We start from the raw sequence: 12,514 nt of genomic DNA, 5'->3' as shown, positions 1-12,514 counted from the left end.
TTCTTTCTCTCGAGATTCGCTCCCCTCCGCTTTTTCTTTTCTCTATTGTTATATAAAATGTCAAATTTTACGTTGATTCGTCACGATATTTGGTTTATAAATTTAAAATTATTCTTATTTTATGTATTTTTTTATGAGAAAAAATATTTTAACGAGTCACGAATCATGATTCAAATCTTAGTATAAATTCTCTTTCTAAACGTCACTATTTACCTTTTTTTTTTCTCACGAGTCCTTCCATTATCATCCGTTCTTCCTATTTGGCATTAGTAACAACTAAAGTAAAAGAAAAAAAAATGCCATCCGATTAAAAAATCTACAAAAGTTTTTAATTATCATATACACAATTTTTGTTTTAAGAAATTTTTAGGTCTCGTGTTATTTCTTATGCCTTATCATTTTTTTTTTATTTTTAAAAATTGCTACTCAATTGAAAAACGTCTACAAACTTTTTTTAATTATTCTCTAGATAATTTTTCTTTATAAATTTTTAAGTGTTGTATTATTTTTTATGCATTATCATTTTTTTTTTCCATTTTGTGAGTTATGCTTACAGATGTAGCAGATAAATGTAATGAAGAGGGGTTTGGAGCTTTTATATGCTTGCGTGAGTGCAGGGGTGGATATAAATAAATCGGTTTTTAAGACCGAGCACATGAGAGCTCAGCCACTATTTTCTCTAATTAGAAAATTACTAAAAGTGCGTTTGGAGTAAGAATTAGTGTCATGGTTCGGATCATGATTCGTAACTCATTACAGTATTTTCTTTTACAAAAACTACACGTAAATCGAGAATGATTATGAATTTATGAACTAAACGTCCTATAAACTTACTTCCGGTGATCTTAATTTTATTATTTATTCTTAATTAATATCCTTATAACTAATATAATTATTTAATTAAAAATTATTAATAACAAATAACAAATAAAAATCTAAACTCATATAGTCAAAGGGTCCGTTTAGTTCGCTGATTCGAGTTTTTAATTCGAGTTGAAATGTGACTTTATGTAAGAGTTTTTTTACTATAGCAAACTCAGAAACAGTCATATCTAACTTTTTTGCTACAGTAAAAAGCTCTCACACAACATCACATCTCAACTCGAATTAAAAACTTGAATTAGCGAACCGAACGGGCCTAGATGTGATTATTTTTGAGAACTTTTTACTGTAACAAAACTCGAATTCAAAATTCGAATCGGTGAAATGAACGGATGTTTTCTCCTTTCTCCTTTGTCTGATTTCATTTTGTGCAACGGGCTTGATGAGTCTACAAGCGTAGGAAGAATGAAGCCCAATTCTCTATTGAGGCGCCCCATAGGTGCAGTCAAATCCAATGTGTAAGCTTCTGAAAAAAACAAAAACGACTTCTTTATTTTTTATTTTATTATTATTATTTTTTTGCTGAAGGAGAAAAACAAATGTTTCTAGCACTGGTTCATGTTTATAAGATTTACAAAATTAAACGAAGACCTAAATAATATTATTCGTTGTTTCTTAAAAGACAAAAATTAAAAACTGATTAATAATGAGTCTGTGAGGTGTAAAGGTGATTAGTTAAGGTTTCCTAATAATAGGAGGCCTTGACTTAAAGGGGCCTTGGGCTGTTAATGGCTTTCCCCTTAAGCCTGTGAGTACGGGCAATCAGAGCCACATGAAAACTAGAAAAATACATAAAACACAAGTCAGAACCACTTATAATCCTACATTCCACCAACGAGCACAATAACACTCTTGTTCTAACCAAAAAAAAGAAAAAAATACAATAACAATATCGATCAAGGAAATCAGCAAATATGAAATTTTTAGTTGTGTGTTTGGCTATCATTTACATAGTGGTGCTGAGCCACCCCACCACGTCGAGGCCACAACGGAGACTATCAAGCTACATGAAGAGGTTGTCGACCCCTGCCAAAAACCCGGTGGTCCGCACCCGGGATGCGGCGCCGGCCCCAACAAAACCCGTGAGGCGGCTAACGACTACAACCGCGGTTGCAGCTCAACTCAACGTTGCCTTAAAGACTAAGAGCAAGCATTCATCATGGTGGGAAATTACGTTAGTTAAGCAACAATAATATAAGACTAGTATTCCTTGTTTCTTGGTCGGAGGAATTATAGGGTGCGTTTAAAATTATTTTTGAAAATATTTTCACACGTTTTTTGAGACACGAAAACGAAAACGGTCTATAAATCGCGTTTGTTTAATAAAAGTTTTGAAAACAAAAATGAAAACAAAAAATAATTGAAAGTTATTTTCCCTCTTCCGTTTTCATTTTCTAGCACTTATCAACATAGTTATGTTAAATAATTAATTAGTAATTAGTAATTATACTATCTATTAATTAATAATTAATAAATAGATATACTTAATAACTAATGAATAGATAGTAATTACTTAATTATTAATTAAATATGAATTTATTACTATTAAGTTTTTAATTTTATCAATAAAATAATAAATAATATAGTAATTAATTATTTAGTTAAAGATTAATTACCAAAAATTAATTTTATAACATATTAACAATAAAACAAGTAATAATAGATTCTTAAATAAATAATTAGTAATTAATATATCAATCATATATTATGTTAATTATAATCGATTAATTAGTAAATAGTCGGTAAATAAAAAATAAATAGTAATTACTCAATTAATAATTAATATTAAATTATAATTATAATATACTAATCAATAATAATTAATAATTGATAATTAGTAATTAATCATTATAAAAAGAATAATAACCAAAAATTGATCATGTGATATATCAAATAATAGATTATTAAATAAACATTACTAATTAATTAACTAATTATTTAATTATGTAACTAAAAGTTAATAATTTAAGTAGTAAATGGAATATTAATAAATTATGTATGTACTAATTATTTTTCTTAATACACTAATTAATTACTAATAATCTAATAAATATAAGTACATTACTAACATAGTAATTACTTATAATTAATTACATTAATATTTTTTAATTATTTAGCATATTAATTTATTATATATATAGTTTAATTAATGATGTACTTATTAATTATAATTTATCCATTATTATTAGATTATTAATATATTAATTTTTATTTGCTAAATAATTATCAATTATTAATTACTTAATATATTAAATTAAGATTATTAATTATATATACTCAAAACAAATATAAATGTAACCAAACACGATTTTACTTTTTTATCACACTCAAACTAATTTATTGAAAGACCACCAAAAGTAATTTTAAAATCGATTCCAAAATGATTTTCAAAACAATTTCATTTTCATTTTTATACTGAAAACAAAACTATTTTAAAAACATTACTAAATGGGCCCATAATTTTCTTGGCATTTATCTTGGTTAGGATAAATGGTTATTTTCTATTACTATTATTGGCCTTATGGCTAATTGAATTCTTTTTGTATTCTTTTTTTAAGCAAAAAATAAAGTTGCTCGTGTTTTTGTTGATACCATTTTGGTAGAAATCAAATAAAAGGATAATTGATGTTGACGTAAGAACTCGATCGTTAGAGTGAATCTGTATGAGATCATCTAACTCTCGCATCACCTTGCAACACAAAACATAGTCAAAACTTACTATTTAAGAGTTTGTTTATTTCACTGATTTAAATTTTTAATTTGAGTTGAAATGTGATTTTATATTATAATTTTTTACTGTAGTAAAAAAAAATTAAATGTCACTATTTTTGAGAATTTTTTACTATAATAAAACTTAAATTTTAAACTCAAATCGATAAAATTAACGAAATTTTATCATTATTATTGTTTTCGGCTAGACAATTCAGCCGATTTTGGCCAGTCTAAGCGGGCTTTGCAGTCCAAATCTGTGTTTGTTAGTTAAGCCATTTAATTCAAACTGAATGCACAGTTTAAAAGAAAAGACTTTCCTAATTGATTAACATTAACAATTGACCGGAATGAAAATAGTGGGAAAGTATTTCTGTATTTGAGTAATATAACTAATAACAATTAACAAAGAAGTCCTCAAATAAATAAAAAAAAAAAAAAAAGAAGAAGAAGCAAGCTTTTGTCAATCCCTAGATTTTCTCCTCTCCTGCGACTTTCCCCTCAAAACCTCCGTCGTTTCCTGTTACCTTCCAAACGTACGGAAGACACCCTTTCTCGAATTCACCGGAAGTTTCTGGAATCTTTCACATGCCAAGTTCAAAACTTTTGTTTTTCTTTATATATTTATTTTTTTCAATTTTCAAACTTGTTGAGGAAGTAAGTCAAGGTCACGACTGTCCTTTCCCCCCAGTTCCTTAACCCCTAAACGCAACCTTCTCGTTTCTCTTTCTTTGTTTATATGTCTATATAAACCCACTCCATCAAGAAATTCTTCTCTCACAGTTTGGTTATAGTTTTCAATTTAATGGAAAGAGGTGGCGGTGCATATAGAGGCAGAGGAAACGGCCGCGGCGGTTATGGTGGCGGCGAAGGCGGAGGAAGAGGACGAGGTGGTGGCTATGGCGGGGGGGAAGGTAGAGGTGGAGGAGGACGAGGTGGTCGCTATGCCGGCGGAGAAAGAGGCGGAGGAGGACCTGGCTATGGCAGAGGAGATGGTGGCGGCGGAGGAGGGGGTCGTGGCGGAGGAGGACGAGTTGGTGGATATGGCGGAGGAAGCAGCCGCGGCGGTGATCGTTATCAGAATTATCCACATAATCAGCGCGGCGGTTACGGCGGCGGCGATTGGTATGAGAATCCGACGGAGAGGGCTTCGTGGAGGAACAATAACGGCAGTGGAGCCCGCTCGGATGTGGTAGATCGCGGTCCGACGGAGGCGCGGACTGTCCCAGGCGAAGGATCAAGCAGAGCTTCTGGCCGTGGCGGTGGGAGTGGAGACAGTGTTTGGGGGACTCCGCGGAAAGAATGGTCGTCGCCTTCTACTTCGAGTCAACCTGCTCCAACTGAATCCAATAAGGATTCTCCTGGTAAGGATCTGTTCTCTATATTTAAATTTTTTATTTGATTAGGGATTATTGTAGGATTTTTTTTTTAAGTATAAATCTGTGAAGGTTTAAACCTTAAAATGTTGAGAGAATGAAATTCAATTGATTGGGTGAACCCGCTGCGTTTTTTGTTATTTTTTCTCTTAATTTTTAAGGCGGTTTTTGAATTTAATTAAATTGCATAATATGTTATTGGGAGCTCTTTTTGTTCAATAATGAGATGGATATTTGACGTAATTAGGCAAGTTATAGTTCAAAATCGTGTTAACATCTTGATAATTCTTGATCTTTCCTGTGGAAGGTCCAAGAAATGTCAAGAAGAATTGTTTTATACTTGATGTTTCTTGGATATATGCTCATGAGAGGTGTGTAAGGAGATTATTTTGGTTTTTATTGTTATGGGTGCGCTTTAATGAATTTTTTCAGCAAGAGCATTTTAGAAATATATAATTGTTCATTAAAAGTAGGATAGAGCAAATAGAGGTGTAATAATAGAGTCACCTAGCTTATGTTGTGGTTATTGGAACTTTTTGATTTTGTTTATTGATTGAGCTTTATGGTTTCTACAGATCCTTTGATTCCTATGATGACAATGTTGAACGTGTCCGGTCAGATGTCTCCCGTACGGCGACCTGATAAGGGTGGCACTAATTCCGTCCGACGTGTTAGACTTCTTGTTAATCATTTTCTTGTCAACTACAATGCTGAAAGTGTTATAATGCACTATGATGTCGATGTCAAACCAGAGGGACCTTCTAAGCATGGGCGGCCTGCGAGAATACCAAAGTCTGATCTTTCTATGATCAGAAACAAGTTATCCTCTGACAAGCCTTCAGACTTTCCCTTATCATTAACTGCATATGACGGTGAAAAGAATATATTCAGCGCTGTGAAATTGCCAACAGGAAAGTTCAAAGTGGATGTATCTAATGGAGATGATGCAAAGGTCCGTTCTTACCAGTTCACTATCAAGTTTGTGAATGAGCTCAAGCTGGGTAAGTTAAAGGAATACTTAAGTGGATGTCTCACATCTATCCCTCGTGATATATTGCAAGGGATGGATCTGGTAATGAAGGAGAATCCAACTAGGAGGATGATTTCTGCTGGCCGAAACTTTTATCTTAGAGAACCTGATCCAAGAGATGATCTTGGTTATGGAATTTCTGCATTTAGAGGATTTCAGCATAGCTTAAAGCCTACTTCTCAAGGCTTAAGCTTGTGTTTAGATTACTCTGTTTTGGCATTTCACAAGAGTATGCCAGTTTTGGATTTCCTCACAGAACACATATATGATCTCAATCTGAACGAATTTCGGAAGTATAGAAGAAAAGTTGAGAATGCACTGAAGGGACTGAAAGTTTGTGTGAATCACCGCTCGAACAAGCAGAAGTTTGTCGTGAGGGGGCTGACTAGGGAAAATGCGCGTGATTCTACGTTTCGTGTTGAAGATCCAGATGGCAAAATTCCACCAAGGGAAGTTTTTCTAGTGGATTATTTCAGGGAGAAATATGGCAAGAATATTGTGTATTTGGACATCCCCTGCTTGGATTTAGGAAAAATCAATAAAAAGAATTATGTGCCTATGGAGTTTTGTGAAATTGTTGAGGGGCAAAGGTTTCCCAAGGAGCAGCTGGACAAGTTGGATAGAGATGCAGCTAAAGCTCTGAAAAATTGGTCATTGCCTCATCCGCGTGATAGAGGGGATAAGATCCAGAGAATGATACGATCCGTAGATGGACCTTGCGGGTACGTGAAATGTGTTAATTCTTTCTGTATGTGTCTCGTTTTTATTGTTTTAAAACTTTAGTACCTATTCTAGATCCAATTCAGCCGTCACTTTGTGGGTGCACATGCATAGTTATAAGTACCACCTTTGAACTATTGAAGAATTCGATATGGGAAACTATGTTGGGATTTGGGGAGTATGAGGGTGCCTTATCTTTTATCTTCAATGTATAAATGGCATGTTTATTTACGGAATGAGAGTGGGAAATGGAGTCAATCCCATGTTTACTTGCTCTTTTTCTATCTTGGAATGGGAATGGTATTGGTGGGCCTTACTCAAATTTGATATTGAGAAATGGGATTAGCAATCCATGGACCCCTTAGGATTGTGACTCTCATTCCTTATATTAACATTAGATTACTATCATACCTTAAGTTTACTTTTAAAAATAAAATTCAAAAATAATAATTACAACCTATATTTTTTTATTTTATTTGCCTTATATTATAGGATTAGCTTGATTATTGTTAACTTTAATATAATAAATATTTACTTTTTTAAATAAACTAATAATATATTTTAATTTTTAATAATTTATTTTATTCAAATTTTGACAATTTATTTTTATATTTTAAGGCATTGTTCATTTCATGACTCAAGTCATATTGCTACAGTGTTTTCTCTCACATAAATTTAAATTCAACTTTTTTGTTATAGTGTTTTTCTTTCACACACACCTCAAGTCATGACTTGAGTTGTGCAAATAAACACACCCTAAATAATTGTGCAATTTGTATTTATTGTTTTATTATCCTATTATTATAATAAATATATGCACAATTTATTTTTTAAATTAAAAATATAAAATTTACTTAAAAGGTATATTAATACTTTTACACTAGTTCATTTGATTCTGGGTAAGTAAACGCATGAATGGGATTTAGAGTGATTCTGATTCCGAATCCTGTCACTAAATAAACAACTTATTCTGAATCCGATTCCTCACTCTGAATCTTACCTACTCCTATTTATGCCCACTCCGAATCATGCTGATTCCAATTACGTGTAGGTAAATATGCCAAAAATGTGCAATCACACCTCCGTGGTTTTGTATTTCGTCCCTTTTTTTGTTTTTTATTTACTTTTATTCCTTTTGTTTTGATCCCCCTTTCTTATTTATTTGCATTTTGAGTCCCGTATCTTTGTTTTCTCTTATTTTAGTCCCCCCCCCCTGTCTGTTTTTTTTTTTACATTTTTTGTGTGTTTTTTTTTTGTTTCTCTTTCTTTTATTTATTTCTTTTTCTCTCTTCGTTTTTTACTTGCTTTTTTAGTCCATTATTTTTATTTTCCCTCCCACCCTTACTTAATTTTTTTCATTTAGTCCCTCATTTTTGTTCTTGTTGTGTTTGTTTTTTTTTTTTCTCTTCTCTTCCTTTTATTTGTTTCTGGGTCCCCCGTCCTTTTTGATTTGCCTCTTGTGTCTATTATTTTTGTTTTTTCTCACCCCTTTATTTAATCTTATCATTTTTCCCCGATGTACATTCTTGCTTATTTCCTTATTTTCATTTTTTTAAAAGAGAAATTCCTATAGTGTAGTCCTTTTTTGATGCACTTTTGTTTAATTGTTTTTTCACCCTCATGTTCCCAGTGAGATATAATTTTCCAAAAGAGTCCCATTTAAGTTTTTTTGCTGTACAATCCTTATTATTTTAGCAGTTATTCTTAACTAACAACTAACTAAGATCTCTATTATTAAAAAAACATAAGTAATAACACAATAATCCGAACTTAATACAAGGATGAAACTTATAGAATTACCCCCACGTGCATAGCGTGTGCCCTCAACTAGTACCTTAAATGTGTTTCGTTTTCAATTTGGTTGATAATTGCTCCTATTATAGATGTGACAGCCATTTATGCTTAGTGGAATGCTCTATTTTATGACTGATCTTTGACCTGTTTCCTATAGTTATAAGCTAATCAATTAGTTGTGGCCTAGGTTTCTGTAGCAAATATATGAAATTCTTGTACCATAGGCACCATGCTAGTGTTACGTAATCTCAAATGGGTAGTCTTCTCCCAACTACTAATTGGCTGGAGATGGGTGTTTTAAGTTGTTTATGATGTAAATGCAACACATTTCAGAATTATCATGAAGTAAATTATGAGTTTCTGTTTGTCCTAACGAGGATGTGGTGACAATGGCACTCGTAGGAATCTGGCATGTCCTAAAATATAGTAAAACTAATAACTGTTGCAAACAAATCTTGCATCCATTGATCATTAAATAGTTTTGTAGATGTAAATGAAGTCATCTAAGAAAATTTAGATGTGGATTGTTGTTAACATGCTGAGAATATAAGTGAGTATAAGTAATCTTGTTATTTATTTGTTATGTGTCATTTTGACAGAGGGGGCATCGCCCAAAATTTTGGAATTGAAGTCAACACGGATATGACTCCTGTGGACGGTCGAGTAATTGCGCCACCTGAGTTGAAGCTAGGTGCTGCTAATGGTAAAGTGGTTACAGTATCAGTTGACAGAGAGAAATGTCATTGGAATCTTGTTGGAAAGTCAGTGGTGCAGGGAAAACCTATTGAAAGATGGGCTGTCCTTGACTTCCGCCAATATGGACGCTTTCTAGACTCTAAAGCATTCATTCCAAAGCTTATCATCCGATGCCAAAAATTGGGGATCAAAATGCGGGAGCCTCTTTTCTGTGAACCCACTTCAATGGATAAATTCTCTAGTGTTAATATGCTTCGTGAACTTCTTGAAGGCATAAGTGAACAAGCTTATAAGTATACTGGATACCGTTTGCAACTTCTTCTTTGTGTGATGACCCAGAGGGATCCCGGTTACAAGTATCTTAAGTGGATTTGTGAAACGAAAATTGGTATTGTGACACAGTGTTGTTTATCCCGTCTTGCAAATGAAGCGAAGGACCAGTATCTTGCGAATCTTGCTCTGAAGATCAATGCAAAGCTTGGAGGCAGTAATGTTGAGCTAAGTCGGCTCCCCATCTCTGCAGATGCTGGCCATGTGATGTTTGTGGGGGCTGATGTCAACCACCCTGCAGCTAGGAATGAGACGAGCCCATCAATTGCAGCTGTGGTTTCCACCATGAATTGGCCTGCTGTAAATCGCTATGCTGCACGAGTTCGCGCTCAGGGTCATCGATGTGAGAAGATTATGGATTTTGGGGACATGTGTTTGGAGCTTATTGAATCTTATACTCGACTGAACAAGGGCAGACCGGAGAAACTTATCATCTTCAGGGATGGAGTCAGTGAGGGCCAGTTTGACATGGTTCTCAATGAAGAGTTACTTGATTTAAGAAGAGTACTTCGCACTATAAACTATTCTCCACACATCACTCTTATTGTTGCCCAGAAGCGCCATCAAACACGTTTGTTCCCACAGGGTAGTAATGATGCATGTCCCACAGGCAATGTGCCTCCTGGCACGGTTGTAGACACAAGAGTTGTTCACCCATTTGAGTTTGACTTCTATCTGTGCAGTCACTATGGAAGCCTTGGAACAAGCAAGCCCACACACTACCACGTCTTGCACGATGAGATCGGGTTTACATCTGACCAATTGCAGAAGCTCATATATGACATGTGCTTTACCATGGCTCGCTGCACCAAGCCCGTCTCTTTGGTCCCGCCGGTGTACTATGCTGACCTTGTTGCTTACAGAGGGAGACTGTATTACGAGGCGTTGACTGAGGGACAATCTCCACATTCAGGAGGATCTTCATCTTCATCAATGTTGGGGTCGTCGTCTTCAGTGGCTTCATTGGATGAAAGCTTCTACAAGTTGCATGCAGACCTTGAGAATGAAATGTTTTTCATTTGACAGGATGCGGCATTGGTGCATGTATCTTCTCCTCCCTTTTTGACAAAGGGAGAAGACAAGAGGAGTAAGGAGAGGATAGTTGCTTGTCAAAAACGCCACTATGCTGATCCAAGCTTCTCTCTTTTGGGTACACACCAATGAAGTCGAGTTTGTGCGTGAATCTAATGGATTTCTGAGTCAATAAATAATGTATGGCTTTCGGTCTTTTCATGATTTGTAGGTGCATGCCATGGAAATCCGAGGGAAGTCATGCTTCATATTAGGATTGTGGTTTGAAGCTGTTTGTCAGTTAAAACTATTTATGTTTCTTTTATCTTTGCTACTCTTGTGGACGTGGGTGTTCTGTTTTCTTTTTTTGTACTGTTTATGTCCTAGTGTGTTTGGTTTCCAAATGTTTATGCGTGGAGTATCTGCAATGCTTAACGTTTTGTATTGAATAAAAAACTTGGTTTGGTATTATGTCATTTTGCAATTTGAAACTCTGGGATTTCTGTATTAGTTGCTTCTGTTTTACCTGTCCCCTTAGACCCTCACTTTTCATCTGTTATTATAATTCGTTCATTTTTCATTTCTCGTGTGAATTCCTGTTATGGTTTTCGAGCTATTATTTAGCTATTTAGTTTTATATTATAATCAATGACCAGGAAACACTCTGAGGTTTCGGAGTTTTCACTATAACCGACTTAGGGTCAGTTTGATAATGCTATTGAAAAAAAAAAAAAAAATAGATGTTACAAAAAGCAGTTAAGTTTTTGATAAACTCTAATTATATAAGTGTTGTTGATTTCAAAAGCAGTGTAATACCGTTTTGTAAATTGATGTCAGTAGTTAAGATGATTAAAATAGATATGATATGAAATTTAAATATGTATAATTTTGTTTGTTATTAAAAAATACTTGTTTAACTTTAAAAAAAAAGAAGAGAGAGAGCTCGAAGAGAGAAAACAGAGAGAGAAACAGAGAGAGCTCGAAGAGAGAGAGAGAGAAAGGTGATGAGTCTGATAAAAAGTCTTTAATGGAATTGTGATAATTAAACATGAGTAATTTGGGTTTTAAAAAAAATTCATTAGAATGATCCTACAGCTTCCCGCATAAGCCATAAGCAAAAGTAACTTTCCACCGACTTCTAGCTTTTGTTGTGGGGGCCCTTAAACTTTTTGCACAAGTTTTTTACCAAACACAATTTAACCTAAAACTTAATGGAGAAGGGCTTCTGATAGTTGAAAAAGCATTACCAAACCGGGTCTTAGAACTGTTGGGTTCTAAGTGAAAATGAACCACCTTAATTTCTAATTATATAGCTTTGTAAATGTGAAAGCTTTCGTTAAATTATTATTATGGTTACTGCCCTCACACTTTTTCTTATTTTATTTTGTCCCAGCTTTAATTTTGGTTATTGTAGAGGCTCAATTCTCATATATTTTGCAGAGAGATCTATAATCTGTTATGGAGCGGAGAGATTTGCAAAATAAAAGTCGGCAGTTAGCACAAATGCGGAAGACAATCATGAGAAAAAATAGTTTTAAAAATTTAGTTGTACTCTTAAGAAAGTTTATATTTAGATCCTCAACAACTTGAATATGATTGTGATGTCCTTGTGTTACAAGAAAAAGTTTTGGGTTGTTCATATGAACCCGAATATGCGACACAACTTGATCGACCCCATAGGAAACCAAACTGACCAATCTCATAAACAGTTAGGCCTCGTTCACTTCGCGGATTCGAGTTTTCAATTCGAGCTGAGATGTGATATTTTCTGAGAGCTTTTCACTGTAGCAGAAAAAGTTAGATGTGACATTTTCTGATAGCTTTTTACTGTAGAAACCTAAAACTGAAAACTCGAATCAGTAAAATGAACGAGACCTTAGTTTTAATTTTGAATACTTTTAACTAAATCCAAATTACAAAAATATGAAAATAAAAGTAAAAAAAAATTGAAAAATACGCCGTCTTA

General features: G+C 33.8%; 1 protein-coding gene across 1 annotated transcript; it reads left to right on the top strand.

Moving 5' to 3' along the window:
* The first annotated feature begins 4,074 nt into the window (after positions 1-4,074).
* Positions 4,075-11,019, top strand: LOC21389680 (protein argonaute 2). The gene is made up of 3 exons (XM_010094346.2): positions 4,075-4,955; positions 5,543-6,719; positions 9,111-11,019. The coding sequence occupies exons 1-3, from the start codon at positions 4,397-4,399 to the stop codon at positions 10,558-10,560; spliced, it is 3,186 nt and encodes a 1,061-aa protein (XP_010092648.1). The 5' UTR covers positions 4,075-4,396; the 3' UTR covers positions 10,561-11,019.
* Positions 11,020-12,514: the final 1,495 nt, after the last annotated feature.

Source organism: Morus notabilis, unplaced genomic scaffold (assembly GCF_000414095.1).
Source record: "Morus notabilis unplaced genomic scaffold, ASM41409v2 Scaffold923, whole genome shotgun sequence".
NCBI classification, from domain to species: domain Eukaryota; kingdom Viridiplantae; phylum Streptophyta; class Magnoliopsida; order Rosales; family Moraceae; genus Morus; species Morus notabilis.
The sequence above is the reverse complement of the archived record's forward strand: the minus strand, read 5'-3'. Positions and strand labels throughout refer to the sequence as shown.